This window comes from Falco cherrug, chromosome Z (assembly GCF_023634085.1).
Source record: "Falco cherrug isolate bFalChe1 chromosome Z, bFalChe1.pri, whole genome shotgun sequence".
Taxonomy (NCBI): Eukaryota; Metazoa; Chordata; class Aves; order Falconiformes; family Falconidae; genus Falco; species Falco cherrug.
In genome coordinates this window covers 83,619,495-83,643,207 of record NC_073720.1, presented here as the reverse complement: position 1 = coordinate 83,643,207, position 23,713 = coordinate 83,619,495, and the positions used below count along the sequence as shown (strand labels likewise).

The following is a 23,713-nucleotide window of genomic DNA, read 5'->3' as shown; positions in this document are numbered from 1 at the left end:
AGAATATAATTGCTTAATATAAAAAGTTATCAGATGACTCTCTGCATATTTTGAACATGTATACACCTGACAGTCAAAACTCAAGACTCTTTAGGAATTTCCCTCCCCCCAGTCTAGGAATGGCACCTTTGAAATCCAGAAATGGGTTGCTTTGATGCTATGTTTGGAGCAGTATTCACATTTAAAGTTACAGAAATAGATATTGCCTCTCCCCAGATCTCCTCCTCAGTTTAAGGCTGCTATGCATGCACAGTATGGTCATCATCATACAGCTCTGTACCCCTCTGAACCTGCCTGGTTTACAGCCAGGGGTATTTATTTGGCCTAAACTGGAAAAATCTAGTTTTCCTGGCTCCAGATTAGAAAACAGTTTTGGATGAGTACTTCCAATGGTGATTTAGACACGCATCTATATGTGAGATAATACAAAGCTAATAACTCATAATCACTTTCTTTCTAAATGCAGGGTAATCTGGATCTATGAAACAAGTTTTTCAAACAAGAATAACAACAGTTATATAGCTTTTACTCTATTTTACTGCCAGTCTAGCTACTTCTCATCACACATAGTTTCAGAACAGTAAGCATTGCTGACAATTCTCTCAAACACAGAAGGTCCGGTGGAAACATACGTGTCAGGCAGTATACTAGATTACTAAAAATTTGCAAAATTATAGAATAAATGCTAAGGGCAAGCATTACTAAAGGTAATCTAATATTTATTAATATAAAGTATAATCTAATTTAGGTGTTTAACTTTCAGAATGCTGGAACCTGCTACTTCCTTATCTGCAGACTCCTAAGAACCTAACTCTTCACTTAGCTGATTTAAAAACCTTGTATCAAAATCCTTGTATAACAGCAGCAGACCCTTTAGAATCCTTTTCCCACAATACTGGAAAAAGTTGGGGAATGATTAACCTGGGATGTAGAGGTCAAAGTGAATAGATATGATACTTTACACAGAGCAGTCCAGGTTCTTCAATCCCACATCTGTGCCTTCCAAGCAGCTAGCCAGACATCACTACAATTCACCAAAAGGGTTGTCGATCATTGGAACAGGCTGCCAGGGAAGTGGTGGAGTCACCATCCCTGGAGGTTTGAAATACCTCTTTGTATTTGAAATAGTATTTGAAATATCAAATATCAAATTTGAATTTGATCATCTGAAATATCAAAATTTGAAATATCACAATTTGAAATATCAAAAGGTATTTGAAATACCTTCGAAATAGCCCTGTAGATGTGATACTCGGGGACCTGGTTTACTGGCAGACTTGGTGGCATTGTGGGGTTAATGGTTGGAGTCAATGATCTTAAAGGTCCTTTTCAACTTAAATAATTCTATGATTCTATGAATCATGGTCCCCTGCCCTTATTAGTACCTTAAAAATAAAAACATTGATAGATCATTTGAGGAATTAAATGTTTAGGCAATAAACGCTGAATGTAACTGCTGCTAGAAGTCATATTTTTATTATATGAGTGCAGCTATCACAAAATGACAGTGATACTTCAGACAGCAAAAACTGAAAATACTTTCATAACATATCCCACACTCACAATATTCTTCATTCCTGTAATAGTGGTGTTATTGCTATCGCTAGATTTAACTTTTTTATGTTTCTACCTTAGATCAATCAAGCGATAAATTAAAAAACTTTTCAAGTGCATGGTGTAAAGAAAGCTCTCCTGAAACTCAGATATACAACAGACACCCTTTCAAGAGTTACATCAGGAGTGTCAGTACTGACTTGACATTAATAAATACAATGTCATCTGGAGTTAGTTACATTATGATCACTAATATTGTACATGATGTTCTGTTTGCAGGAGGAGGGCTGTCCACTAAAAGACAGGCTATCCAACATGTGAGAAGAGACTTGATGACACTTTCCTATCTTTTCTTGCCAGAAGTTCTTCCATGCTTTGCTGTTTGGTAGTGGGGCGTATGGGACACTCTCCAGTCGCTACTGTACGAACAGGATGCTGAAGGCCATCGCGACACAGCAGACAGCCACGTAGGGGCTCTTCCGTTCACCTGAAAGGAACGAAAAAACCCAAACTAAACAAAAATTCAGGCATGACTAAACAGATGTAGACTGCTCCTAGCCTAACATGATAATTATCCCTTTGCACATGCAAATTAATATTTAACATTTTTAGCTGGAGAAATGCTATTATGACCACAGTTGTGTATGGAGGAAGAACAGGCAAGAGAGTGGGAAAACTAAGATGCAGGATAGAATATATATTGCTAAATAAAGAAGAGCTGGAGCTGTTTGCTTTAAGCAAAGGTCAATGCAAGGGCTTCTATCTTATTATAAACCATCTTTTCTGAGATGCTATTTCCAGGAAAACATTTGGGGGGGTGTGGGTGTGTGTGTGGAGAAGAATCTACTGCTGCTACCTCTCAGCATCAAGAAGAATCAGGAGGCAGGTATTGGAAAGCCGACCAAGACACCAAATCTTCTACTGGTCTAATTCCAGTTCTGGCTAAGGTCTATCACTGCTCAGAAGCTGTTCTGTGTCAGCTGAGGTGTACCACAGCGCTGTCTGGCCATGACAGCTGCTATATGCAGCATGAATCTTCTACGCATGGTATCATGCAGGAGCCAGCTAACTGGGAGGGGGAGATCACAGCAGCCCAGACACGGCCAGATGTTTGCCTTTTTTCTCTGCTAGAGAGACATAACATTGTTAGCACGTGGAGAGGGTCTGGTCCACAGATTTTCAGGTTAGTGACAAAAATGGTCAACACATTACAGAAACTGCACAGACACCTCTATTTCTGACTCCTTCGAATTAGTGTTACAGTTTTCCAGGGCAGACCATGGGTGAAAGTTACATTACTCCAGTAACAGACTTACAATTGGTGGCAAAGGCAATCAAAAAAGATTTATTCCCACCCATTTGGCCCACAACAAAATGTTACAGAGGTCTCTTGCTCACCAAATAAACTACAAAAAAAAAAAGAATCTTAGGTAGTGAACTGTAACACAATCAAGGGAGTATTAGTAATGTTACTCAGACTGCTATCTATTCACATGGGCACTTCTCCCATCTAATTAGCCACGCTTTTTTACTCTTCTGCTTAAGCATTCCTCTTCATGAATCCACTGACTTCTCCCTGGAGAGCAGAGTCCCATGCACTGGATCGTACTTCATGCCTACAAAACTGTCAGGAAGTGTTAACACAGCAATGCCTCTTTAAAGTGAGAAGATTCCTGGTTTTATGCATTCAGAAGCATAAAGACAGAGCTGGAGCTGTTTGCTTTACACAAAGTTCAATTTCCTTTTGCTGTGTGAGGTCTCTTGTCTTACTAGAAACCACCTTTTCTGAGATGTTCGTTTTCAGAGAAACATTAAAGAAAAAACCTGCCAAGGCTCCCAAGTTTATCATTAAGGTGCAATCCTCAGAAAAGAAGCTGTCTCCTAACAGCAGGACCTTCAAATACAGGAGGAACAAACTTTTCCACAGCAAAAGAAAAATAAAACACTTGTGACACCTGCCATAAGTGGGAGTGCCTGCCACAGTGACATTACAAGATGTTGTCATGATCTGGCATATATTTAATTAAACTTCAAATAACTGAATGAATTAATGCCTGCAGTTTCACATCTGTTTAAAGTAAATTTTTGAGGAAGTCCACCTCCTACAGTTTAGAGAATTACAATTTTCATATGGGTTATACTTTCCTGCTCTTCGTTTTCTTGAAAGAGAAATCACCATGTGGCAGGATTAAACATAATTTTGCACAACTCTCTAAATATGTAACGACTTGCTGGTTATTAAAATCTTATGCACACGTGAAAAGGTTGTTTAAACATACTGGGCAAGTTAAATGTAAAGGAAGTCAGTAGGCATTTTCATTTATAAAAGCCTACACTTTCTACATGCCTTTTTGATTAACACAATGATAGGAACGATCTTCAAAGTCCATTTCCCATCCAGAGGATATGGTACCGTTATGTAAGGAAATGTAAAGCAAGGAACATTAAGATGCTACCTCCTCACCTGCTACTCTAAAACAAAGTCAAACTGGACCACTCAATGCTAAGTTGAAAACAAATTAAGTGCTTTACATGAAAAATAAAAAACAAAGCAGTTCAGTATGGGGCACAAGAGTGCATGCATTACCTTGGATGTAGCAAATGCAAACATGTCAATATGTTAAATGTGATTGGAAAGGAAGACTATATTCCAGGTGAACCGTAGTTCTTAACTTCATCAAGTTGACAGGGACCTCATAAAAACTCATGTACTCTCTTAAATAGTTTTTAAAATTATTTGCTGTGCACAGCTAACAGAAAAAATATGCCTGCACTTAAATAACTAAAAAGAAGATGGCAAGCCAAGGTGTTTTCTTCAACCTTGAACAAAGTTTGGTGCAGCTGAATTTTTAAATTTGCTTTTGCTAGTATAGCTCAAAATTAATTTCTAACAATGGCCACCTTGCCAGTCTCTTTCAATTGCAATATTAAAATTGTTTCTGCTATGTCTATGATCTAAATAGGGCAGTATCTGCAATCATTTTAACAACAGATCTTCACAAAAAAACTGGGTTTTGCGTAAATGCTTTTTGACATACTGAATAATGTATGTCACCTCCCCTTCAAACCTGAGAAGGCAGAAAAGGGAACCATGCATCTTTCCTTTAGGTTCAATGACAAGTAGGAAGATCTACAATTACAAGTTCAAAGTTTCTGCTCAGCATTAACAATGCAATTTGAAGAATAGTTTTGATGACAAATTTGTAATTTTTAAAAAACCTTGGATATATGTTAATGTTAAGACCGAACTTCTGTTGCATATTGCCATTCCCTTCTCAAATTCAGATTCAGAATAAGGATTAAAATAAATATAAACATGAATGTTAAGGGGAAATGTCTAAAATCAGATAGACCTCATCAGCCTGCATATAGATGCCACTTGACACCAGCAGCCTTGCATAATTCAAAAGCGCACAGAAGCTTAACTACAGAAAGGAGAGAAAAAAAGACATTTGTGATTAAACAGAACCTTCCTGCAATATGAATTCCATGTTTTATTACTATAAGGTAAATATCTGGCTTTTGTCAGTAGTTCATTAGAATTTCAAATACATAGCAGTTTACACGGGATCATTGATTTCTTTGTATGCTAATAAGAAGTATGCCATGTATGCCCTTGGTTATTTCACATACTAAAAATTGCAGAGCACGTACAGGAATTTACATTAGAAAATGCAGGCTTCCATGATGCTAGGTAAGATAGTCATGTGGCCTGCTACCTCCACTATATTTCATGGAAGTAAAACCTGCATTTTTTAAGATGATACACGAGTACGGGCTTCATTGCTACAAGGAAACATTATCCTCATAAATAATGCATACTCTAGAATAAGCACTGGTGTTAAAAGATTTCAAACAAAAAAATAATTACCAATCCTGGCGCATTTCCAGAAAATTCCCAATAATCTGTAGAGATAAAATAAATTCATTAAGCTCTTGGTTTAATGAAATACTTTAAGTCAACTAATTTTCTTTCTTCTGTGTTGAATGAATCCTAATTAACTGTAGTTTGTCAGCTTGACACTCTTCTCAACATCACAAAACACCAGATACCTGCATAGAGGGTTACAGGCGATGAAGTATACAAGTGGTAAAGTTCTTTCTGAGTCTAGCAAGGGTTTTTTGCATACAAAAAAAACAAAGATGCTTTTATTCAGTCTCTGTTTCAAGTGTAAAGATTTCATCAGAATCTACATTCTACTTTAAGGTACCCCAGACAGAAAATTATGTAAAGAAAAAAACAGAACTAGAAGAATACTGGAGTAGGAAATACCAACAGGCCTCCATGTCATTGTATATGGGAAAGTCTTTATGTTAAGGTTTTGAAGCCAGTTCTCCAGCGGGTGTGAGAGATGATATACCTGAGTACCTTAAATTTAATGCTTTGTAGCCTACCTTGTATTTCCCTTGGCAATAGTAAATAAAAAAATGCCTTTTCTATCAGAACACATTCATAAGTGTAATCTAATATAGAATACCTTTGTTGAAATACGTAACAAAACAGTTCTTCAGGTTTGTTTTCACTCTTTTACCAAGGTTTACTTTGCTCACGTCTCTCTAATGCTGCTTGCCCAGGGCATTAATTCTCACAAGTGGATCAACAAAGGAGAAAAGCAGGATTCAACTATCCAAAGCACATCCGAAGATATGTACAAGCATGTATGCCACAAATTTGTAATTTCTCTGTGTAACTAAAATAATCTCATACCAACTGCTCAAGAGGAGCAAGAGAAGAGTCCGCTTTAGAATCTGTGGAAGAAGAGGGGAGGAATACTGAAGCATCCTGAACTAGAAGCCAGACTTCAGCCTTTCACATGTTGGTCAAAACTGTGTTGAAAGCTTGTCTACAGGAAGGTTTCCTTCATAGCATGACCAGTTGCAATGCAGTAAAACCACCTGGATTCAACTATACTGTCTATTTAGAGATTTATGGACTAAAACCCCCATAATTATTTTTCCTCCTTATCCCGATAAGTTTATCAGCAGTAACTTCAGCGTACATAATTTGTGGGGTTGTATCTACTACCTGCTGTGATGGCAGTTCTTCAAGTGCTTTCCCACAGTGCTCTGAACCCGTACCCACAATGATTTGATTATCTATCTTCCCTTGTCTTGGGCTCTGGCAATTGCCTTCTTTTTTTCCTGTTTAAATGCAGGCAGGTAGTTTTGGGCCACTTGCTCCTGCACACTTCGTCAACACACTCTGTACTTTTAAAAAAAGAATTTCTGAGCTACTTCATATTTTATGGCCTCTTTTATGGCCTTAGTTTACTTCAGCATTTCTCCCTCTTCCCATTTATCAGCCTCCCCTTTATTTCTGAAATAAAGGTCTGGTGTCAGGCAGGTGAGAACCAAGTATTCCAAGGGGCAACAAGTGACTAAGGTCTTCAAAGTCAAAGTGAAATGCTTTTTGATGGGCGCTACTCTTGCTAACCAATTTATTGTGAACAGCAATCAAGCGTTTTCATTTTTAGAGGGTTTTTTTTTTTCATTTGTGCTTTAAATCATTTTACCTCAAGCCAAAAGTATTTCTGTATAGTCAAAGCTATTTTTTTCTGCTTTTATATAGCTCCACAAGCAGAAGTAATAAACCCTGCATGAAGACCATGGCTAAGAGGTCATACAGTAAAGTAACCTGCAGACATCTGTGTAGTTTTTGAAGATGCGTGCAGACAAAAAGGCATGCATGTGTAAATCTTAAAGAACAAAATACACATCCCCATAGTGCTGTGTAGATGGCACACAAGACTCTCAAAACTGTAGTTACCCTCTGCAAAATTTTTACAGATTGCATGCTGCAAAACCAACACAAAAACTTCCACAGCCCAGCCTCATGTTGCATCTCTCAAATACTTGCCCAGAACCTCAAAGAAATAAAACATTAGTGTCCTGTTCATATGCATATTAGAAGAATCTTATCTGGGAAAAACAGTATTAACTCCTTCAGGCAGTCTACAAATCTGTTGAAATTGCCTCACAATCTCAGCAAGGGAATATTTCTTTGCCTTCTCAGGGTTTTCTGACCATGTGTAAAGTTATGATTAAGTATTGTACATTGTCCCTCGCCCTAAAAAAAACCCTTGGTGAAAATATGGATTTTCCTTTATGATGTGGGTGGTACAGCAGAGTTAGAATGTGGGTTTCATCAGCTACCCTTACCGCAGTTAACAATTTATGACCTTAAAGTCAGCACTGACATGACGACTGACAAGCCTTCCAAAAGATGACAACAGTACTTTTTTAGAGGCTTGTGCTGCTATTGGAACAGCTCAGTACATCTGTTTGTCCACATAGTTTTCTGCTGAGCAAAAGCAAATTGAAACCTGGACCTTCTAAACAGCTACAGTCACAGCCTCTGAATGAACTGGGGAGCTCACATTGAAAGAAAAGCCTGTGCTGGCCTTCTGCTTTGCTGAATTTTTCTATTACTGTTCCTCTCAGGTCCACAACATGCACCTCTTGAAGTCCAAACCTGTTTGACTATCACAGAAACAATGCTGCCTTGAATGAATCTGCTCCAAAATAACCCCTCCTGCATGAAAATGAAGCAACTACTTGAAGTCATTTCACTGTTTCTTATTCTCCCTTTCATGCTCATCTTCATCTCTGTTTCGACGCAAGTGAAGTCTGTCAGTCTGGCTTGCATACCTGCTCTTTTCTGGCAGCCACAAGACAAATGTGCATGAGCTGCTGCATATTTCCTGGCTTTCAGTGTTAATGTTAAAAGCAGCGATTATGAAAGTGGTGTTGGTTATCTGGAGAACAAAAAACCCTCAGAAATGAAGCCCAGTAAGAGAAGAAAGGGTTAGTGGGGCTTTAGACTTTGGCTGCTAGACTGGGAGTGCTGCGAAATGCAGCTGCCATGTGTTTACCAGGACAACTCTGCTGGCACCGCAGGAGGGAGTGTGAGAGATACCCCACTGCAATGCTTATGGCAAGTCAAAGGAGATCTCCACTGCATATAAGCTAACACATCTTTCTGGTTGGCAGAGAGGAGAGAATTATGTTGTGGTACACATTCTCCTCTAAGCATGAGACAGTAAATCTCCACTTGCTTTCCCAACCTTAAACACTTTTGCTTCAGGACAAAGCACATGGAAACACTCAAGACACGTCAGGGAAAATGAAGGTTTAAAATTCTGTTTGGCTTGGTACGAAAAGACACATTTTGGCAGCCGAGTCGAGGGGATGAAATACAGTGTTATGAGGATCGGTGACATCACTTTGCAACACAGTCTCTCAACCAACAGAAACATGTTTCTTTACTTACTATCAACAGACCTAAATCTTCAACAAAGTTACCACTCAGTCAGAAATACAGTGAGCAACTATCAACATTTCTCCTTTCTGTCACTTCAATATTTTATTGCTATTTCTTATGCTATTAATTTGGAGCAGGGATAATGAGGTAAGATCATCTCTGTGGTAAAATGAAATATCACTAGTATTTTATTTTATCCAGTACGTCTAGACATTTCCATTTGAGCATGGAATATGTTAGCAAAGAGGGACAGGGGTTTAACAGCATATGAGCTCCACGTAAACATCTACCATTCAGGAAACAAATTTCATTGCTTCCAGGCCAACGTTTTATTCTCCAGTACAAAGTAGTCTACATACATATATATATAAAACAAAAATAAAATAGTATGTCCAACATATATATAAATACAAACCTACAGATCAAACACCCCAACTCCTCCACTGTGTCAGCACCCTTTGAAAATGTTTTATGAAGAGAGTTCTATTGTATTCCAGAGAGATTTGCCTCAAGAATAAACAGAGTAGCTCCAGATTAAAGGAAATACTCCTTGCCAAGAACAGCACTAAAATTTTAATCAGTAAAATAAATATTCTTACTTCTTACTGTGTATACCTCATTGACTATTGTGTTATCTCCAACTAGCAGACACCCAAATTCCCCCTGCCCCACCACCAGTCCTTCATGAAGTCATCCTTTCTTTCAATCCTTACTTTTATCAAAAGAAATCTCTCATGTCAGTGACAATCTCATGTCCTCATATGAAAGGACAGAAGCATTTTCACGTTAGAACTCCAAATTCTAAAAAAAATTTTTAAAAAAATTTTAAATTTAAAAGCTAGCATACTCTGGCTAGCTTACACCGCTGCAAGAAAACTTGTGTGATAAAACAGCAATTCCAGAGGTTAATTTCAGCAAAGGCTTTCAGAAGACAAAACACTCAGGGTTCTTGGTGACAAGAGTCTACTTAAAACTTGACACTTTTTCTGAAATCAAATGCAGAAGTGACAGAAGATACTTAGGGAAAAAAACATTTTCTTTAACAACAAATGATCTAATGGAAAAAGCGGCCAAGTCAAAACACCCAGCGCCCAAAAGCCTGTCTGTTTTTTCCACCTAGAACATTACCAGCTAGAATTACCTCCTACTTCTATAAATATTATCTATCTCCTTTGTATTCACTTTAGGTAACAGTATTACTGTAATACTGTGGATGGCCTCAGTGGTTTCTAGGTCAAAACTGCCCAATCATTACTTTAAGACCACAGCAATTAAATCACAGTTCTGCATACTGTTGATTGCACCCAACATCCCATCACATTCTTTATAGCACAAAGAAAACTGGTAAGCCACTAACAGCATGAGTAAGGCATAGATTTGTCTCTGTTGGTGTTCCCATTTCCCTTCACCCCAAAAATTGTGCTGCCAAGCAGGGTAGAGAAGAACTGTTTTGCCACAGTATCGGCCCCACAACATTAAGCACATTCCATGAGAATGGGGAACACAAAGGAGAAAAAACACTCGTCACCTAGGAACATGTGCTTCATGAACAGAAGTCAGATGAAGTTGGAGTGACTAAAGGACAAAAATATAGGTTAGGTTTTGTGGAAGCTTTCAAAAATTCTTCCTTCATCTTAGGGAATACAAAACAATGACTTCAAGAGGCCATAGAAAAAGATAGTGTTGCTGACCTTAATATCCATTTTTTTAGTTACAGATTATTGCTAACGCTGTTTCAAACCTGAACCTCCAAAATGCTGATCTTGAAAACAAAGAGCTAGCTTCTGCAGTTCATGTTTTCTTACCTATCCTAAGAACCAAAAATAAATCATTACAGCAATAGCAGCATGTAGGAATTTTTTTCTTTCTGTCAGTCATTTCTGTACCTTTAATAAGTATCTAACAAGAAAGTTATAAATCCAGAAAATCACTAATAAAGCAGTATTAGCTGGCTTAGGTAACAAATTCTCACTATACAATTGCAAAATAAGTGCTTGCAAATACCTTAGTGCATTCTATTGTAAGGTACAAAATGAAGTTTTTTATCTCTAAAGAAGAGATAAATATTTAAAAGTAGGATTTGTATTATCACTAGAGGATACTAAAATGTTGCAGTTAAAACCAAACAGCTCGCGTATTTATAAAATGATCAGATTACATACCCTGTCTTATTTTTGTCCAGTAAGCTGGGAACCAAGGATCTGATATAGGCGCAGGTACATATGAGCAGCAAGATTACAGTCAGCAGGCTCTGAAAGTTGAAGATGGCAGACTATGGAAGAAAATTAGAAAAGAAAAATTACATCTTCACAGTACAAAACTTCCCCTCACTGCATAAGCTGGTGAAAACAGGTGATCCTGTAGACAATACCCACTAAAACCAAAATAAACCTACAATGCTAGAAACTCTTTTTAACAGCCTCTTGCACACAGTGATGGAAGAACAAAGTTTTCCTTTCTCAATCCATCCTGAGAAGGGTAAAGAAACAGCAGGCAAAATGGTAACCTTACCGTTTTGCTCCCAGGGACCTGTTCCAAAGCCAGTTTGTGGAAACCCATTAGCAGCAGGCTAAGAGTTACAGAAAACAGATGTTCTGTCCTGGCCAAGAACACGTGTAAGTGCAGTCTGCATCCAAAGAGTATGGTGGTGGTGGTGGTGAAAGTGGAGGTGAAGAGTATTTGACAAGTAAACCAGTGGCAGCCAAGGCAGCGAATCACAAGAAATATGTAGGAGGATTGTTCATATACTGTTTTATGAAGACTACACCAAAAAATTCCACAATTTGTAGAAATACATACAATTAAGCCCACCTGAACTACAGAAAAGATAACTGATTCATTTTATCTTCAAATCACCTTTAGATTTTAAATTTAAAACATCCTCACTGTTTTAAACTTACGTACTTATTAAGTGCTCATTTTATGGAAAATGCTGGAAGAATGGGGGAATTGCATTAGGATGGAGAAGTGCTATTGTTTGATAGTAAAACTGATCTGCCTACTGGCAGTAAGAAAAAAACAGTTCCTGAGAAACTGCTGCATGATCTGGCTATTTGCTAAAGTTTAAAGTATCACTAATATGCAGGAAGTGCATCTCACAAACATTTTTTTTAGCTAAAGTCTGAGTCCTGTGTGGCCAACATCTTTAATCATTAACTTAAAAGCAACCATCGTTGCTTATGTGAAGCAATCTTTTCCAGAAGTATAAACATTATAGGGGGAGAGAAGGTACTCATGTAAAGACTGCTGTAACTCCATAACCAAGTGCCAAACCTGGCAGAAGGATGGCTGATGCTGATTTCTAGTGATCACCATTCCAATGAATGATGCACTAGCAGCATGGTTGGTTTTTTTTCCCCCAATAGATGCACCGGAATTTTTAGTGGAAATATTTCCCTACTAGTCATTGTGATTTTAGCTTCTAACAATTAGTCCCAAATCTGAGACTTAAGATTCTTCTTACAATGTGAAAGTAATTCAGCTGCATGAAGCACGATGCTGCAGTTTTATTGGTTTGTGGTTTTTTCTGTTGTTGTTTGGTTGTTTTTTTAACTTAGCATGTCTCAACTGACATTTTGGTCAACAGGGCCAGGTAGTATATCAGGCAATTGCTTACTTCAAACAGCCTTATCTTCTCTGCTCAGCTACCCTCTTTTGCAAATCCTACTCGGTCTGAACTCCAAAAAAATGGCAAAGCAAATATAGTAAATTAACTTTTATTTCTGGAGTTCTGATCAATTTTTGTCTGAATATCCCATATTATTTTTGTCCTGCTTAACCCAGAAAGCTGTATCTAATTAAATGTAAATATTTAGCACTTATGAAGGGATATTACATTGCAGTTTCCTTCTTCAAGAACACGATGGGATTTAAGAGCACATCACAGCTCCCATTTCCATAGCCTGGGGCACATCCCTGTTGATCTATGTACACTTTCCTACTATGTCAAAAAATTCTAATGTTTTGAAGCTCCGATAAGCAATTTCCCTAGATAGTTAAAGAGACATAAAAGAAAGTCAGTATCTCAGTTCAGTATTGCACTAACAGTAAATTAAGAGAGAAAACCAAGAAGCTCTAGTAGGAACAAAGCCACTGGAACATCCACAGCCTTTCTGATACTGGGATCTAAAACCTAGTGACAAAAAAGAATAACCTTAGCTTACACAGAAGTCTCCATCAATCACAGGAAGCAATACTAGAACATGTGTATAACTGCCAGCCTGAATACATGCATTAGACAGGGCTAGATACACAAACCAATGTAAATGTCTAAGTTAACGGGGTCCAACAGGCGGCCCATGGGTGTGGAGCTACCCATGAGGAAGGAACAGCACAGAGAGGCTCAAGGAGCCTCTGCAGGCTGTAGGAGAGTTTTCAGCATCCCGGAGGGCATGTCCTCAAAGGCAGCACCAGCCACTGGCGTGGGTGCGCTACTGCTCCCTGCTGCCTGAAGCTGGAGCCCTCTTGCATCAGCCATCCCGCAGGAGCAAAAATTCCCAAGCCAGTTCCCTCGTTCCTCACGCCCTTTCTGTAACAACAGTCTGAGAGACAAAAAAAGGGACAGGGTGAAAATGTGATTAGGGTGCAGAGAGAAGGTAAATAGTGGAGGAAGCTGAAGAGCAAATGGCAACTACACACAACAACTGACATGCAGGCAGGTTTCTGCGGTGAGTGCGAACATGGAGAGGGGATGTTACACAGCTCAAGTAGAGCGGTGATACAACACCGAAAGCCAGCCCTCAAGTTCTAAAGGTGAGGCTACCTGCTTTTCTGCTGATCCACAGCATTAGCTAAATCACGTTTAGTGTTCTAGCTTAGCTAGCAGAGTCATCATTTCTGTTGTACCATGTTGTAAATAATGACAGATTATTCACAAAGGACAAAACACTGCCCATCATTATTGGTAGACCCTTGCCTTTGTACTAGGCATAAGGTTTTGCCAACTTCAGAATCCAGGGAATTCTCAATTCTCCTGCAGAGGCAACTCTTACGACCTACGAGAGGCAGCATCTCCTGGCTCCTGCACGTCTAGGAACGTGATGGGGCCAGACCCAGGAGTGGCTGCCTCTCAGCAAAGCCAGATACTCCCTATCAACTGATTATTTTGATCAGTCCTCTGGGACAGACAGCTGCTCTCAACATCTCACAGTGCAGTGCCTGCCAGAGCTTGGTTCCCATGAATTCCTGCAAGCTTTCTCCTGCAGCTGCTTCCCAAGGAGCTGGCGGTATCGGGTACTTCAACATATGAAAATGGCAGAAGGGCACACTTGCTTCCTCTTAAGCAGGGATTGTAAATGTATACTCATGAAATGTGTTATTAGTCAATCAATAGGGGCAGTATATAATTGTCCTTTGTTGGGCTCTTCATGTGTTTCTCCAGATATGCAGCGTAGGACGTCACTGTAATTACAGACGCCCTTCCACTGAAATGTGCTCTGAATTATACATTTATCCATACAGTGACTTTAAAAGAACAGACGTGCATATTTTAAAATTTGTTTACAATTCTGAACTGGAAATGAAAGTTTATTTCTGAAGTAGATGGCTTCACATTTCACATCTGAAGTAATTCTTAGGACCCAGCTGAAAAGGGTGATTTACATCCGGCTGCTCCACCTGATGTAATTAAAGGTTGCTGTAAGAGTCATACATTACTCAAAATCCTTTCAAAAAATAGTGCATTCACATACCAAGCTATTTGGAAAATGTAATGTAGGTGGATTGCAGTTAATTTGATTCAACTGCATTCCTCTGATCCAAATGTAGTTGGAATTCTTCAAACATGTTGACTGGCTTAATGTAGATCCTACGATCCTCATTCCCATTATAAAGAAATTTCAGCAGATTGAGAACATGATGCTATCTCTCAGACTGTGTCCACACACTGGTGGAAAGATAACTAACTTCCCAGACTCAAACTGCAAAGGCAGAAAAGATCACCACTGGTATTATATTCTTGGTTTAGACAGTACAAGCTATGGCTGACATTCTACATCTGTGTCTGGCACATTTCTGACTTGGTGGAAATACCTCAATAGTTACATTCTCTGTTACTTCAGTAATTACACTTTTCCCCCTCCTCCCTCTCTTGTGTGCTGTCTCCAGGTAGTTGTGGAGCACTATCAAATCACCTGCAGCGTTAATGAGGTATTATATTCAGCTGAACGTGCAAGAGCAAGTTTTTTCATAAGTCTTTAGAAATTTAAGACCATGGATGTTAGCTTTGAGAGCTACATGCCCAAAGGCTCTTTTAAATCCTTCAAAAAATCAGCCCTTAAAAAAAAACCCCTCAATATTATTTCCCTGATCATATCATATCATATCTTACTAAAAGTAATTCCATGTAATACGCCATAGGAATAAAGAATGAATACTCTTGGAAGTTTTCATGTGTTGAGATTAGCAGTGGTGGCATGCATTATAAATACTCATGTGAATATATGGTAGTTAGAAGACAAACTACAGCTAGGGACATTTGAATGTGTTCCCATCTGAGCCCACATCTCAACAGCATAGCTGTCAGTAGAGAGATACTGGGGCAAACAGAGAGTTATAAGGAAAGAAATGGTCTCCAGTTGCCTATGGAGGATGCCATCGGTCACTCTGCTGCAACACAGGAGCAGGGGATGTTGTGACAGCTACTTTTACTGGAGTTTCTAGTTCATTTCTGGAGGGAGGAAAGGAGGAGTTTGCAGATGGAGTAAAAAGAAATTCATGGAACAGTATACGGTAATAAGATTTCAATATAATAAAGTATAATATACTTCAGTTCATTTAGAGTATGTATGTATGTAACTGAAAAATGGAATCACAATGGGCTGTAACGTTTGCACAGCCCCTCTCAACCTGCTCACGACAACGTTGTCACTCCTGCAATTTAGGCAACATTAAATTTACTACAGCTGGGGAGAAGAAAAAAAAAGAAAAAGAGGCAACTCAGAGTTCTGGTTATCAACAACTCTTGCACTTTATATGAGTATTTAATTCCATGTGCTGAAAGGAAGGGCACACTCAGATGACTGCCTAAATTTTTAGTGCTCACTAGTAAATGCGTATTCAACCTCAGCAGACACAGCTGTAATAGATGCAAGAATCCTAAACTATGTCTACAGTGAAAACAACAGCCATAGCCAAGACTTCCTGTATGTGCCTCGGCACTTTTTATTCACTCCATCACTCCTACATTCTCTGATTCGGATACTGTTTTGTTCCATGTCTTTGCAGGCAACACCACAGAATTACGAACCACTTAATGATGCAACCCTTGGGTAGCACTGTAATAAATTACATCTTAACTTCTGATGCGACTGTACGTGTCATGGAAGGACCCACTGAATTTCCCCTTGTGTCATACATTTACTTTCACTCAAAATACACCATGTATCATGGTTCTATAAAAGCTCTCCCAATTTATCTCAACAGACTGAACACTGAAACCAAAGATTTATCTTCCCTAGACTTCTAGTATTTACAAAATGATTACTCCATCTCTGATTGCAGTGCAGCCATGATTTCATCTGTGCATACTATAAAAAGAAAGGCCACTGTAGTGCCAGCAAGCTGTTAAACTTTGCCCCACAGTTACTATTACAATAATCAATTTCTGTGGGCAAACCCAGACAAATTATTGGAATATCCTAAAGAAATGATAACTTCATTTGTGCAATATGCAGTGGAATATACAGTCTTTCTAGAACAGTTTTCTTTTTTCCTCCTCAATATTATACAATTGATGGATGATTATGTTCTGTGGAACCAAAGAAACAAATACTGATACCCGACTGTTTAGCTGCAATTGTCATATTAACATGTGAGCAAGACCTTACACTGTAGTTAAAGTGTGGTTAAGCAAGAGCTGATAAAAATGAAAAAGCCTACATTAAAACAGTAATGTAGGCTTCAAATCTCATCACAGAAAACTGAAATAAATCAATGAAAGAGGTCCTTAAAAAACTGAAAGAGGAAATCAATGAAATTTTAATGAAGAGGTCCTTAAAATACTGAAAGAGAAAATGCTTAGTATCACAGGTTTCCACTAGGTATTGCAATTCTTATTTCCCCAGTCTCAATCTAATTTTTAGGAGTATAATATTGAAAAAAAAAAAAAAAAGGAAATAAAACATGTAGCACTACTCCCCATCTGAAGATCAAAGAAATTGCTAGAACTTAATTAAAACATGTACATAATTATATTATTTTCAACCTATTCAGAAATAATTTGTTTTCCCACTGCTGCCAAATGCAATCTGATAAAAATGAATGAAAATAAGAATTTGTAAAAGAGGCATGCTAATTAGTACTGTAAAAAAAATACAAAACTTGCAAATCAGTTATGTTTGAAGTGATTATTGGCAAAACTACTCTGAAGAACTAAGCAAGAGGTGTTTAGACATAACTGGTTTGTGCTTTGTAAGTATCCAAATACCATCGAGGTAGCAGTTACTAGTTGTTCCAACATGAATAGGGTTTTTTACTTTGAGTTTACTGGACATTCACCCCGGTACTTACTTTCCGAAGAATTTAAGCACGGTATGTAATGCTCATTCACATTTCTGCCTAAAATATTCAAAGTTCTGTCTAAAATATATATTTTTGCACTGATAAAATTTAGGCTAAGGCTTTATTACAGTAATAGGGAGTCTTTCCTGCAGACATTTCTTGAAGTATACTGCCCAAATTAAATGGGAAGTATAGTACATAGGAATGAATGTATGCTTCCTGTCACCTGAAGACTAATACATCTGTTTAAAAGTAACCCATCTCTCTAAACAATTAGACAATGAATTAACACATGGAAGCAGTTATCTTCTCCTACAAAAGCTTTTGACTTTAACAGATTTAGGTTTTTTTACTGCAATTCAAATCTACAGACCAACAATGAAATGATACCTCAAGCTGACAACGCTGAAATTCCATGCTCACTTAATTCCTCCTTCTTTGCCCCAATACCTAGAGAAGTTTCAAAATTGAGCTTTTGGTGTGAGCAGCTAGCAAGTGCAGCACTTCACCAAAAAATCTTACAATAAAAAACTAAATTGAAGTTACAGTATCAAGCTTTTTTATCAGGGCTATTGTAACACATATGTGTATATGTCCATATATTTACTAAACATAGACTTGTTAGATGTAGCAGTAAATGCTTAAGATACCTTTTCCTCCCCACCTTCTTTGCAGATTATATAGCTTGCAATTTTTTTGTCTGCTGTCTTCCCCCATTAGATAACAGAAACAATTTCTATAACCCTTTTATTAGGATGTTGAAGCTAAGCATGTTCTCTAGAGTAACATGAGACTAAATAGTTTCTAAAACTATGAATGGAGAGGTGATACCCAGCCATTACCACAGAGCTCTCCAAAAGGACATAAGTCTTGACCTGCAGCTCTTCTACCTCTCCTGCCCTAAAAATGTGTACATTGGAAATTTCTAGAGTGCAGTTGAGCAGGAGAAAAATTATCTGTGTAAAGAAAAAGGCATCTTTGGCCACGATGAGTAAGTTCTGGTTTCTCTTGCTGTTCATTGAAGAAGTATGCCTAATTATAAACTTGTACCATTCCTGTGTTTTTGGTAACTGATCAGCGTATTTCTGTTAAATCATTTAACTCTCCCTTCTGGAACAGTATGGAACTTGCGTACCATACTGTTTAGTTTCTTTACCTCATATTTACTAGAGAATCATAAGAAACAGAAAAACTGTGTGTGTGAATGGAAGATGTAAGTCATTCTAACATGCCAGCACATTTTCAGTCAGGTGACATCCCCACTCAAATAAAAGCTGGATAGAAAAAGCGTGAGTTTGTAGCAGAAGGTGCTACAGTAATTTGAACATAGAAGGAAGTCAAAGTTCTCAGAAAGTAAGATACTGAAATATTTTTGCTTGGTTGTATTGAATACTTTGACATTTGCAATTCAGCTAACATTCTATCTGCTGGTATCTGAGGAATTTACCAAAATAATGTTATAGGAAAAGTTTTACTGTCATACCAAACTCACAAGCAAGAATCAAAAACTAACTACAGATAGGGCCCATAGCACAACAGGAAAAAACCACACGCATTCTATTTCTCTGAATGTCTCTTATTGCCACAGAAAGCCTGTGCAATTCAAAGCTGAACTGCATTCCTGAACATCCTTACAGAATGCCTGAAAAGTTGCTGCATGCATTCAAGAGATGGTATGTTCCTTCTGTTCTAAAGGCTGCACAAAAAGCTTATCTTTTAATTTACCAATTAATTTACTAAGGATTTAAGTATACTGTTTATGTACTTCTTTTTTTGACCATTAATAGTACAACCATCTCCTTAAAACATGAAAAATAAATACTTGTCTATCAGGAAAAAACATACGTAGTTAGTCAAGAAATAATGAAAAGCTCTACTAAGTCCCTGATGTCCCATGGCACCCAACAGGCCTACAGCCCCTCTGTAGGTCTCTTTGGCAGAGTTCAGGTGTGTGGCTTGGATTCTAAGCATCTGTAAGACAGGTATAATTTTCAGCAAGATGCCAGCAGTTTCCACTTCTCTCCCTGGTCACAAAATCAAAAATGAGAATTTTTGGTGAGTTTGAACACCAAGCTCTGTGCATCAGCAGAAAAACTTACTCAACACTGTAGCTATTACAGCGGATGCACATGGTGTCTAATGCTGCAGCCAATGAAAAAAACGTATTGTGACATAGATTATTTTATGGTAACTTCCTTTTTTGTTCAACTTAAAGTGTTTGGATCGTGAGTGGAAAATCTACGGTGTAATTCATCTACAATTAGTCTGCCCATTATTAACTTCAAAAAGGCTGCAGAAAAATGTGATCCCCACTTTTCATGCTATTACTAAATAAAATGAAGATATTTAATAGTAGACAGAATGCCAAAGATGTTTAATAAGGACTGCTCGGCATTTAGCAAAGAAACAGTTTCTCACAACTGGTGTCATTCCTGGACTGTTTAGGTATGTGGTAAAAGTAGAAAAAGCAGATTCATTGCACCCTAATCTTTCCAAATCTTTACAACGGCAGAAGAAATAATTTCTTCTGTTCTATAACCACAGAAGCAAACTATTGATGATATATGTTGATGATATATTTTCATATCATCTTGTAAACTGGCAGAGAAGTACCTATACTGAATGCTTCACGTAGTAATTACGACATGCCTACTCCACAGTAGCATTACAAATGCAGTGACAGATGGCATGAGATTTACTAAGCACCAATACTAGTGTAGTGAACAACATACTTCATCGTCCCTTCCTAACCACGGTGCATCTCCTGTTTCTCCCTTCCTCTCGCCTTTCCAATTATCTGACAAGCTTGTTATTCTGATAGGAGTACACAGACAGCAGATTCTTCTTGCTTTCTCCTCAATTAGCAGGTTTTGCTCCTACTGCTAGGGGCATGCCAGAGCAGCCGCGGGAATCAAACAGTATCCAGTGCAGGGACGCGAGTCAGTTGTTGCACAACTGGTGACAAAGGAGGTCCTAACACCTTCTTGCATTACAGCTTTGGCGCAAGACTAAAATCTTCAGATTTCCAGTAAAATCAGATTAGCAAGGTAGCACAGGCTTTATCAGATGAAAAATTTGCTACCGCAGCTGTAACTCCCTGAAATTCCAATTGCTTCTTGTTCAAAAAATTCAGTGGCTGATGGCATTATAATACTGACATGCAAACGTTGTTCACCATTACTCTAAAATAAATTCACAATACAAAGACACCTTAAGACTCTTAAGTTGAACTAGATGTTTATAATCCTATTTACCTTTAAGCCATGGTAAAAATCTATTAGCAATTTTGAATTAGGATTGATTCCTCCTTGTAACTTTGAATAAGCCAAACACAACTTTGTACTTGAAGACTCCTGAAAGCTCTTTTGCAGAGCAGTGTCTCAGATTCTGGTATGTTTATATCCAAGAGCTTGGTTTGGATCAATATTTACTGATGAATGTTTTTACAATTGGTTATATGAGCAATTCCCCTTCCTTCTATAAACACTATGCTAAGACAGCAACAAAGATTAGTACAGAAATGTTTGTCCTCATGGAAAGTTCCCAAATCAATTTTTTGGCAGTAAAGTGGGGCTCAAGGTCAGTCCTAGCCAGAGGGTGAAGGGAAAGAAGCCATCTTTGTCAAGTTTTCTGCAATTCTTTATTTTCTTAAACACCAAATTGCAATTACATACACAAAATATATCTACAAAGACGTTTTTTGTACCTGTACTGTTTGGCTCTAATACCACGTTTTTGCTACGAAGGAAAGCGAAGACCACCCTTCAACAGGTGAGAGGCTTATCATTAATTTTAACTACTTTAGGCTTCTTCCCCCTTTCTGCCCACCATGCCACATGGAAATTTTTCAACCCCACTAGGGAAAGTTTTGTTGAGTTTTCAGATACGTTTCGAATCAACAGCATCAACTGACACAAGGATTTATGAAAGCCAGTAAACAATATATAATCTGCCTCTAAATAAATTAAGCAGCTGTGTCATTAGACTGCATCCTTTCTGTTTCCAGTATTTTTTAAATCCATTGAGCATCTTCTACGTGCTTTCAAAGTTGTTTTAAATTAAAATAGTAATTTTTTTCTACCTACTGGCAGTGAACAGGAAAAAAACACAGGTTGCATTTTCACATGAAGGAAAAGATAGGTAGAAGACAACATATATGTATCTTCTGTTTGGCAGAAGCTGGCTGTCACCCAGCACAAGTTTTGACTTGCTTAATAAGGATATGGTAAGGAAGCCCAGGAGACAATGGCATGGAAAATTCCAAGGGGTAGAGTCCTTTGGAAATTACGCTTCAAAAAGCATGCTATTCACAGAGCTGCTGGTTTGCCACAGTTACAGCTCATTTTCTTTGGAGAAAGAACAAACTGGAGGTGTAGCTTTACTCTCTTCCATTTGACGATACACAGACAGAAGCTCTTTCCTATCTCACAGTCAAGTGTGAGCTCAAAAGAACGTGTCATTAACTACAGCTCATGACTGGTAATCTCACCAGACAACAGGTTTTTTTTCCTAAAGAACCACGACACCAGAGGTAGAATCATAGAGAATCCAAAGTCCTGGATATGCCATGAGGGCTACTGTCTTCCCTGCAGAATTCAAACACTGCAAGACTGAGGAATCTTATTTTCACCTCTTTTGACATCAAATCACAAGAAGAATCTCATTAAAAGGTTCTTACTTAAGGTTCCTTGAAGGATACAGGGTAGCCTCTAACAAGCAACATGGACAAATGGAGAAAAAATTCTCAAAAGACCTCGTATGCTTGCCATAATATTTTTGCTAGATATAAACAGTGTTATAGTGAAGTGCTAAACTGAGCAATATAGATGTCACATTGATCATCAAGATTTTCTTGCCTTTTTTCTACAATTTCAAATCCTTTTAAGTACTATGAAGAACAGCAAGGTGATGCTGTACTTCTACAGTATCTGCCTTTCCAAGGCACTGATTAGAGGTGAGTTATTCACTTCCCTTTTGTCTCTTGTTTTCTGTAACCATGGTTTAGATCTTCTGAGATAATTTATGCCTCTTATCACGAAAATCCCTTTGTTCACTGCTTGAAGCCACAGATTAGAACAGGTTCATCTAGAAGATCTGCCAAGGAATGCTCAGGTGAGCAACTTCCAGCAATTTCCTGCTGGTGACAAGATCTGGAGCCTAGAAACATTTTTTGAACTGAACCGTAAGAAAGTTCACAAGATATTAATCTTTCAATGAATATGCAGGAAGTATAAAAAGATTCAGTGGTAGTTGTAAAATATACATCCCTGGTGATGGATAACCTGTCAATGGCAGGTTGGATGGGGCTTTGAGCAACCTGATCTAGTGGATGGTGTCCCTGGCTATGGCACGGGGGTTGGACTAGGTGATCTTTAAAGGTCCCTTTCAAGCCAAACCATTCTATGATTCTAAGAAAAAATCTGAAAATGCTAGTCTTAAAATAATTCTGTGTTGAAATAAAAGTTAAGTACAAATCTTTATTTATACAGGGAAAGCACCCCCCTTAGCTATTTGTTTTTCTTTTAAATTTAAAAATCGTGTATCTGCATGGCTCAAATAAAGACCTTTAGCTTAGCTGAGAGAGACCATTTCAGAGTACAGCTTTAGCTCTAAACCACATACAAATCTTCCATTCGTATCCTCTGTACGTAAAATGAAAAAAAGGCAGAAACCATAGGAAGCAAACAGCAATGTCAGTATGCCTCTAGGTCAACTCCATATATATATCACTCATACTTTCTGTTAGCAAACAGGACTAGGCCTCTGAGGCTACTCCTAAGAACAAGAACAGCAGTCAATGTCAGGCCTTTGCCTGCTGCTCAAGAAGCAAGATGTCAAACATAGCCACGAAATCGGGGGAGACAGAAATCCTGAGAGACAGCGCACTGCCCCACGGAAAACCCAGGCTAGGCCGCATTAGACAGAAAACGTGTCAGGCTGGGGGTAGGAAAGGCAGCAAGGGGGTGCAGACATGCCCGGTTCAGGTCACTGCTAGGCCTGCTGCTAAGCAAGGCCGTACGGTGGAACTGGCCTGGGCTCGCTGCCCCGCGACAGCCGCGAATACCCTGAGGGCGTTCAAAGGCCCGCCCCAGATGGGATATGAAGGGCCCCTGGGGCGCCAGCGGGCCTGGGAAGCCTCGCTCGGCCAGACGCTGCCGGCCGGGGGGCACGGAAGCCGGCAGTGCCGGCGGGAGGGGGCCGGGGCCGGAGCGGAGCAGGCACCCCCCGCCCGCCCACCGCCCCGCGCTTACCATGGCGACCCGCTCGCGGACACATCACACTTCCGGCGGGCGGGGCAGGGCGGAAGCGCATTTACGGGGCGCCCCCTCCAGGGCATGGGCGGGGCCACCGTCGGGATTGGAGGTTGGCCATGTGAAGGGTCACGATTGGCAGCAATGG

General features: G+C 38.9%; 1 protein-coding gene across 1 annotated transcript; it reads right to left on the bottom strand.

Moving 5' to 3' along the window:
* Window positions 1-1,460: 1,460 nt before the first annotated feature.
* TMEM167A (transmembrane protein 167A) lies at window positions 1,461-23,634 on the bottom strand. The gene is made up of 4 exons (XM_055698669.1): window positions 23,566-23,634; window positions 10,978-11,087; window positions 5,426-5,460; window positions 1,461-2,041 (listed from the first exon to the last, which is right to left on the bottom strand). The coding sequence occupies exons 1-4, from the start codon at window positions 23,566-23,568 to the stop codon at window positions 1,971-1,973; spliced, it is 219 nt and encodes a 72-aa protein (XP_055554644.1). The 5' UTR covers window positions 23,569-23,634; the 3' UTR covers window positions 1,461-1,970.
* Window positions 23,635-23,713: the final 79 nt, after the last annotated feature.